This window comes from Panulirus ornatus, chromosome 66, assembly GCF_036320965.1.
Source record: "Panulirus ornatus isolate Po-2019 chromosome 66, ASM3632096v1, whole genome shotgun sequence".
In the NCBI taxonomy this organism is placed as follows: domain Eukaryota; kingdom Metazoa; phylum Arthropoda; class Malacostraca; order Decapoda; family Palinuridae; genus Panulirus; species Panulirus ornatus.
In genome coordinates this window covers 25013102-25022838 of record NC_092289.1, presented here as the reverse complement: position 1 = coordinate 25022838, position 9737 = coordinate 25013102, and the positions used below count along the sequence as shown (strand labels likewise).

General features: G+C 38.6%; 1 protein-coding gene across 6 annotated transcripts in view; it reads right to left on the bottom strand.

Moving 5' to 3' along the window:
• Positions 1-323: 323 nt before the first annotated feature.
• Positions 324-9737, bottom strand: part of LOC139746697 (guanine nucleotide exchange factor DBS-like) — a 542611-nt gene continuing 533197 nt past the window's right edge. For all 6 annotated transcript variants that reach the window (XM_071658145.1, XM_071658146.1, XM_071658147.1 and 3 more), the window contains 3 exons: positions 8277-8529; positions 7758-8014; positions 324-3351 (listed from right to left, as the gene is read on the bottom strand). In XM_071658145.1, coding sequence (XP_071514246.1) covers positions 3300-3351; positions 7758-8014; positions 8277-8529 — 562 coding nt within the window. In that variant the 3' untranslated portion in view covers positions 324-3299. The remainder of the gene's footprint in view (positions 3352-7757; positions 8015-8276; positions 8530-9737) is intronic.

The following is a 9737-nucleotide window of genomic DNA, read 5'->3' as shown; positions in this document are numbered from 1 at the left end:
TTCACACTCTTTACCAAACTCAGTCACCAACTTCTGCAGTTGCTCACCTGAATCAACCACCAGTGCTGTACCATCAGCAAACAACAACAGACTCAATTCCCAAGCCCTCTCATCCACAACAGACGGCATACTTGCCCCTTCTCTCCAAAACTCTTGCATTCACCTCCGTAACCACCCCATTCATAAACAAATTAAACAACCATGAAGACATCATGCACCCCTGCTGCAATGTCTTCACCCCTGCCGCAAACCGACATTCACTGGGAACCAATCACTTAACTCTCTTCTTACTCATACACATGCATTATATCCTTGGTAAAAATTTTCACTGCTTCTAATAACTTGCCTCCCACACCATATATTCTTAATACCTTCCACAGAGCATCTCTATCAACTCTATCATATGCCTTCTCCAGATCCATAAATGCTACATACAAATCCATTTGCTTTTCTAAGTATTTCTCACATACATTCTTCAAAGCAAACACCTGATCCACACATCCTCTACCACTTCTGAAACCACACTGCATATATATATATATATATATATATATATCTTTTTTTCGTATTATTCACCATTTCCCGCATTAGCGAGGTAGCATTAAGAACAGAGGACTGGGCCTCTGAGGGAATATCCTCACCTGGCCCCCTTCTCTGTTATTTCTTTTGGAAAGTTAAAAAAACGAGAGGGGAGGATTTCTACCCCCCCCCCCCTTTAGTCGCCTTCTACATGTATATAATGTACAGGATATACATTTGGATGATATATGCAAAAAGGATGTATCATATACATGGAATGTCTGGTTTCATACACCTATCAAGGTGAATAGAGATGAGAACCATGATTAGCTTCCTGTAGCCTCTGGATCTCAAGAAAAGTCTTTTACATTCTTCATTTATAAAGTGGATCATAAAGTATGACCTGATAAGTATATGCAATCATGCTGTACATGGAATATTAACTTTGAATTAAGAAAAGCCCTATACAGATTACAATCTTTCTGCAATGTACACCATATAAGAAACACTAAGTTACAAGTACATGCAGAGCTAAAAGCACCATTCAACACCTTAAACTGAGTTACTGTATTACTTCTAAAACATATGAATGTACAAAAGGAGTTGGTAAGTCACTTTGGAGATTGTAGCATCAGGCTTTTAGTCACTCTGAACCTGCACCACCCGCTGTTAACTGCCTCATTTGGCCTAATCAGTCTATGCCTTCACTATGAACTGTTGGTTACTTTGTAAAACATCTTAAAATGCAGCATCCTTTACAAACATGATATCTGATCACTCTGTACTGAATTAGTCATTTATGTAATTCTGTCACTCTAAGGCTTAAATTACATGCAGTCAATGCTTGCTCTGCTCTGTTACCAATCTGAGAATATATCCTATGCAACTGGGTACTAAACAGGGGCATTTTCATTGCACATCAACAGCATTTACTACTGGCCTAATGAGGACTGCAGCGGTAAGTGCAGTTACTATTTTCAACAACTACATTATCACAAAACTGTACACACACACTCTCCAATGTATCAATTTTGTACTGCCCCAACAGTCACTGAACCTTCAGGAGTTAACAAATAAACTCTCCCTAAACACTTCAAAGAGATGGATGATTTTTCAGTATCGACCTTTGATATTTTCACTGATTAAAACTTTCTTCAAAAATGATTAATGACACAATGAGTTACATCCATGATGTAAAAAACCAGGTTCACTACAGTAAATTATCTTAAAAATGTTCCAATTCACTTTTCAAAATGACTTAAGCGTGAGAAAACTTAGGGATACACAAAATGTCATTGGTTGTTATTGTTAATTTTGATGGTCAATAGTGAATTTTCACCAAAGCTGCTTGTGATAACAATATGAACTTTAAAACACAGCATTCCTCCATCATTCATAATAGTAGGAGGAATCTTCATTCATACCTCATATCCTCCTACCAGTTCCAAGACCACAGGAAATTTAAAAATATTCACTTGGACAGAGACTCTTAAGTAAACCCTGTCATAAGATCAGGGAGAGGAGTTTGGGAGCCCTCTGTTTTAAATTAAAGAACTTTTCAAAGTTCTCTGCTGCCTCTACAATGACACCATATTAACCAGCCCTGAAGGCAACAATAGGACTGTCTTTCTATCTCTAGTTCTATTTCTACCTGTACTGAGGCACATGATCACAAGTGGGCAGAGCGGAGTTAGAACCGCTACAAGAATCCAAGACTGAGACAGAGGACTAGTAATTTTAAATAAATAATGCACTTAATAATGTTGATGGCAAATTCAAGATGGAAATAGAAAGACATCTTCCTCATGTCCTTTAATATAAAGGACTAAGTACAGAGGAGGAAATGGAGCAAAACTGGGTTTAGTGTAGGAAAAACTAGAATAGCAGAGTATGTAGAGGAAAAGTTCTAAAAAGTACAAATATTACCATGAAGGTAACAATGAGGCAGCAAAATAATGCAATGGAAGGGAAATATTACCTTGGAGACAAGTTGCATAAACTTTAACAGGATATAAGATATTACATAAGAAAGAGGTGATGGAGTAAGAAAAGACATAGTTGCATGCTGAAACTTCTAATTACAGCCCACACTAGTTACCCTCAAACCAGAGGATGCAAATAGGCCCATTAGTCGAATACATTACCCTGTAATGTCACCCGACTTGGATTCCTATTTTTCTTAGGAAAGTACCTGTTTTGATATACCCATAATGAGAGCTGCCCAAGAGGTGCTAGCAAATGAAATTAGATGTATGTGAGGACTTGAGTACCAAATTTCATTCTTTTAGGTAATGAATGAGATTATATGCCAAAAACATGAAAAGGGCAGCAAAGTTGAGAGTTCATCCCTATATATGAATAACAATTTGCTACACAAGATATTTATAAAGAATGGAAGTCCATGAATTTGTATCCTGCTTATCACTTGCATTATAGATGGCAGAAAGGGGATTTTTTCTTTCAATATTAGTCTGAATTCAGATTCCCACCTTTCTTGTGATTTTTGCACTCCTTCCAAGTTACTGTGAATTATTGGAAGTACTAATAATTTTCAGAAAATCTTATTTGTGTGGTGTTATTTCTTTCAACCACATGGAATGATTCTGCTAAACTATGTATTTTAATACTAGGGTATTTCTTCCCCATCAATCAGGCACATAAACTGCAACACAATACCTTCTATGGACTATATATAGTCTGCTAAATTTGCATTCTTTCAATCTTCAGAAGTCTGAATCACAAACATTTCTTACTACAGGATATATGCTATTTACACCTGTTTATAGTATGTTCACTTCCTCAGATTTGGCAGACAGTGAGGCAACAGATGATCTGGAAGAAAAAAAGAATATTGGCTCAATTTTGTTGAGCTGAAAATGTATTTTTACTTACTCTCCTCAGCTTTTCCCAATATTCTCTTATACTGACAACAGCTCCTTCCCTCTCCACTTTCCCTTTTTACTTTTCCTTCCCCAGCTTCAACTATTTGCCTTCTTACCCTCCTATCTTCACATATCCTTTCTCTCCCATTTAATTTCATTTGCCCCCACATGCTGCAATACTGTTCCTGCCCTCTAATTTTCACACATCTTTCTCTTGCCTGCTTCTTCCCTTCCTACTTCACCACTCCACTTGCCTATTTTATATGTCCTGTATTTTCCTCATTCCTCCCTCTTCCCTCTCATTCCTTTGCCCTACTTTCTATCACAACTTTCTTTTCGAGTCGAAGACCAAAAGCAAAGGAAAATTGGGTTAACACTTATCCAGGCCCACCTGAGCTACATTAAATGATGAGGTGATATAAATATCATTGCAAAAAACCATTATAAGGTAAAATTTTAAATGAATAAAAGTTACACCACCTCCAGTAATGACTGTTTATCCACATAGCAGTAACCCATTAACAAAAAAAAGTCAAAATTCCTGCTACTAATATCATTCCTTGTCTTCCTCAATCTAAATGCATGCATAATAGATTAGCAAAGACAATGTTTGAGCATTTCCTGCTCCTCTTTTATGCAGAAAAAAGTGCAAAACATATGATTCCATATTTTTTAATAATTCTCATGCATAAAAAGCCCTGGTTCTCTCCATTCCTTCAGGAGTACTGAATGCATTAGACCAGTGGTTCTTAAACATGTAACCCCCCTCCCCAAGCTATTATACTTAATTATCATATCCCATGTCAGCGAGATAGCACAAGGAAACAGATGAGGAATGGCCCAACCCACCTACATACACATGTATATATGTATATAAATGCCCATACACGCACATATACATACATATACATTTCAATGTATACATACATAAACATACACAGACATTTACATATATACACATGTACATATTCATACTTGCTGCTTTCATCTATTCCCATCGCCACACCACCACACATGACAGTATTCCCCACTTCAATGAGATAGCAGGAAAAGACAAAAAAGGCCACATTCATTCACACTCAGTCTCTAGCTGTCATGTGTCATGCACTGAAACCACAGCTCCCTATTCACATTTCAACATCCAGTCCCCACAGACCTTTCCATGGTTTACCCCAGACGCTTCACATGCCCTGGTTCAATCCACTGACAGCACGTCAACCATGGTATACCACATCGTTCCAATTAACTTTATTCCTTGCAAGCCTTTTACCCTCCTGTATGTTCAAGCCCCAATCGCTCAAAATCTTTTTCACTCCATCCTTCCACCTCCAATTTGGTCTCCAACTTTTCCCTCTTCCCTCCACCTCTGACACATATCCTCTTTCAATTTTTCCTTACTCATTCTCTCTATGTGTCCAAACCATTTCAACACACCCTCTTCTGCTCTCTCAACCACACTCTTTTTATTACCACACATCTCTCTTACCCTTTCGTTACTTACTCAATCAAACCACCTCACACCACATATTCTCAAACATTTCATTTCCAACACGTCCACCCTCCTCCGCACAACCCTATTTATAGCCCATGCCTTGCAACCATATAACACTGCTGGAACAACTATTCCTTCAAACATACCCGTTTTTGCTCTTAGTTAACGTTCTTATATTCCACACATTCTTCAACCTCCAGAACCTTTGCCCCCTCCCCCATCCTGAGACTCACTTCCACTTCCATGGTTCCATCCACTGTTAAGTCCACTCCCAGATATCTAAAACATTTCTCTTCCTCCAGTTTTTCTCCATTCAAACTTACCTCCCAATTAACTTGTCCCTCATCCCTACTGAACCTAATAACCTTGCTCTTATTCACATTTACTCTCAACTTTCTTCTTTCACACTCTTTACCAAACTCAGTCACCAACTTCTGCAGTTGCTCACCTGAATCAACCACCAGTGCTGTACCATCAGCAAACAACAACAGACTCAATTCCCAAGCCCTCTCATCCACAACAGACGGCATACTTGCCCCTTCTCTCCAAAACTCTTGCATTCACCTCCGTAACCACCCCATTCATAAACAAATTAAACAACCATGAAGACATCATGCACCCCTGCTGCAATGTCTTCACCCCTGCCGCAAACCGACATTCACTGGGAACCAATCACTTAACTCTCTTCTTACTCATACACATGCATTATATCCTTGGTAAAAATTTTCACTGCTTCTAGCAACTTACCTCCCACACCATATACACTTAAATTCTTTTACAAAGCATCTTTATTAACCCTATCATATACCTTCTCTAGATCCATAATGCTACATACAAGTCCATCTGTTTTACTAATTATTTCTTGTATACATTCTTCAAAGCAGACACCTAATCCACATATCCTCTAACACTTCTGAAACAACACTGCTCTTCCCCAATCTGATGCTCTGTGCATGCATTTACCCTCTCAATCAATACCCTACCATATAATTTCCCATGAATACTCAACAGACTTATGCCTCTGTAATTTGAACACTCACTTTTATCCCCTTTGCCTCTGTACAATGATGTGGTATACCTGGGTCAACATGCTGTCAGTGGACTGAACTAGGGCATGTGAAGCATCTGGGGTAAACCATGGAAAGGGCTGTGGGGCCTGGATGTGGAAAGGGAGCTGTGGTTTCAGTTCATTACACATGACAGCTAGAGACTGAACGTGAACAAATGTGGCCTTTTTGTCTGTATTCCTGGCACCACCTTGCTGAAGCAGGGAATAGCAATGCTGTTTTCCTGTGGGGCGGGGTAGTGACAGGAATGGACGAAGGCAAGCAAATATGAGTATGTACATGTGTATGTATGTAATGTCTACGTATGTATATGTATATATGTTGATATGTATATGTGGGTGTTTATGTATATATATGTGTATATGAGTGGATGGGCCATTCTTCATCTGTTTCCGGGCGCTACCTCGCTGACTCGGGAAACAGTGATTATGTATGTATGTATGATAATATATATTTATTTTTTCTCACCTATTCAACCCCAAACAGAAATAAAAAGTTAACCCCCTGCTTGACCATACAATGACCTTAACCCTAACACCGACTACATGAATACAGGCTGAAATTATCTGATGAGCACTTAACAACCACCCTCTCAACTCAGACTTCATCACCATCCCTCAGACATAAACTCCTCTGAAACCTCACTTCCCTGGCATAAGAAAAAGATAACTATTCAACCCCAAACAGAAATAAAAAGCTAACCCCTGCTTCGCCATACAATGACCTTAACCCCAATACCGACTAGATGAATGCATGCTGAAAGTATCTGACTAGCACTAAACAACCACTCTCTCGACTCAGATTTAATCACCATCCCTCAGATGTATACTCCTCTGAAACCTCACTTCCCTGGCATATACATGTTACAATTTCTTGGATGCTACCCATTTTTATGACATTACAAACACTTGTTTAGCATATCTCAAGACCCGTCACGCCAAGAATGCAACCACCACGCTGACCACTTGTAAACTGTCCTGCACTCACACTCACCTTACACAGACATATACGTGATACCCTCTGACCTATGGTCCTGCCTGGTGGATGTGGCTACCTTTCAGGTCACTGCAGAGACTCCACAGAAGAGTTTTCTGGGGCAGTAAGTTAATGTTATAGGTATACTTGACCCAAGCATAGCATTTCATTCTAACCCAAGAATTTAGTTTCATCACTGAAAACAGGAATCTTTTGTACTAGGCAAACTCTTTCAGTCTGTTGTGTTGTGGCCATGTTAATCCAGATTCTGGTTGTGCAAGATAAAGATATTTGAGCACTGAAACTTTAAAGAGAATTTACCCTTTAATCTAGTGTAACTGAGCCTTGATGAATGTATCTTCATAAGGGAACTCTAGTTTTTCAGAATCAAAATCCTTTGTCTATCTCATTTCTCTTTTTGCTCTTCTCTCTGTTTTCACTTTCTTTGCCCTCTTCCTTTCCCCTCCTCCTTTTTAATGTACTACACTTTTTGCCCCACTCATGTCTTATTTCTTTATCATTCATAAGTCATTCTATAAGACTGTTAAGCTGAGTTGCTGTTCACTTAACCTTGAGGTGTCATGTTTAAGGCCTGAAGATAACTAAACTAATTACTTTCCCAAGGGACTACAGCTTTCTCAGAATCTAAACTCTATCTCTACCTCTATCTATTTCTCTTTTTTTGCCCTTCCCTCACTTCTATTTTGTAATTTTTAGCCCTTTCCCCTTCTCTTTCCAGCACTATACTTTTCTCCCAACCCATGGTTTTATCATTAATAAGTCATTTTACACTATGTTACAGCTCTTTTATTGGACACTAACCTTGAGGTGGCATGTTTGAGGCCTGAAGATGACTCTTGACTACTAACTGAAGGAGAGGATCTGCTGCCCTTTTTGAGAACCCGCTCAAGGTAAGCAGCTGGAGCCCACCCTTCATAAGGTGTCCCAGAAACTCTCACATACCACCAACCAGCACATCCCACCTTAATCAAGTCTACATAGTCACCTTCGCGCAAGCTAACCTCAGAACTACCCATAGCATTGTAGTCAGCCAATACCAGGAATCTTGATGATGTGTACTGAAAAGGAAGTATCATTATTTGGCCACATTATAGATTTTGGTAATTTTTCATAACTGCATGTGATCTTGTAACATTCTGTAAATACTGACTTGTGAACCTGTAACATTCTGTAAACAACAACCCATGAATTTCTAAGTTTAGTGGACAATGATAGTTAAGTAAAACTATAACAAAAACATTTTTCATTATTTTCATACTCATACAACTAAAACTTATATTCATGTATCATATTCTATAAAAATGTTAGTGATAAAATCACCTCTGTACTTTCAGAAAAGGTTTCCTGATCTTCCTCCTCATCAGATGCAGAGTAATCTGATGACCAGCTCTCCTCTTCCTCATCTGGTGCATCTCCAAGGGTGACCTCTGTAGATTTCATACGCATGGATCGACGGCTGCTATCTTTGCTAGGTTCTCCTTGCCGACCCTCAGAACTGCTGGAGCTAATGGAACCACCACTGCCACTCATCCCATTTCCAGCCATATCCCATGATGCCGTTTGCCGTAATGCTCTGAAGATGAAAAAGAAAAGGTACTATAAAGTCATTCTATTTGTCAAAATATTTTTGTAACTATTTATCATATCATTTTAATTATTTATTATTATTATCGTTATACTTGATTGCCATTTCCCATCATTTATAAACATGCCCCTGTGTGGCAGGGTAGCGACAGAAATGGATGAAGCCAAGCAAGTATGAATATGTACATGTGTATATTTGTATATGTCTGTGGAAGTGTATGTATGTACATGTGCGTGTATGGGTGTTTATGTATGTATATGTGTATATGAGTGGATGGATTCTTTTTCTGTTTCCTGGCGCTACCTTGGTGACGTGGGAAACAGAGATTAAGTTACTTTATTTTTCATCATACTTAATCACTGTCTCCTGCATTAGTGAGGTAGTGCAAGGAAACAGACGAAAGAATGGCCCGAACCCACCCACATGCACATGTATATACATAAACACCCACACACACACACACACATAACTATACATTTCAAAGGATATATATACATACATATACATACACAGACATATACATGTTTACATATGTACATATTCATACTTGCTGCCTTCATCCATTCCGTTGCCACCCCACCACACATGAAATAGCACCCCCACCCCCCTCCCATATGCGTGCGAGGTAGCACTAGGAAAAGACAAAAAAGGCCACATTAGTTCACACTGAGTCTCTAGCTGATTTCCAGCCCCCCGCTCCCTTCCCTTTTAGTCGCCTTCTATGACACGCAGGGAATACGTGGGAAGTATTCTTTCTCCCCTATCCCCAGGGATATATATATATATATATATATTCTTTTTTCTTTCATACTATTCGCCATTTCCCGCATTAGCGAGGTAGCGTTGAGAACAGAGGACTGGGCCCTTGAGGGAATATCCTCACCTGGGCCCCTTCTCTGTTCCCTCTTTTGGAAAATTAAAAAAAAAAAAAGTGAGAGGGGAGGATTTCCAGCCCCCCGCTCCCTCCCCTTTTAGTCGCCTTCTACGACACGCAGGGAATACGTGGGAAGTATTCTTTCTCCCCTATCCCCAGGGATAATAATATATATATATATACATATATATATATATATATATATATATATATATATATATATATATATATATATATATATATATATATATACATATATATATATATATATATATATATATATATATATATATATATATATATATATATATATATATATATA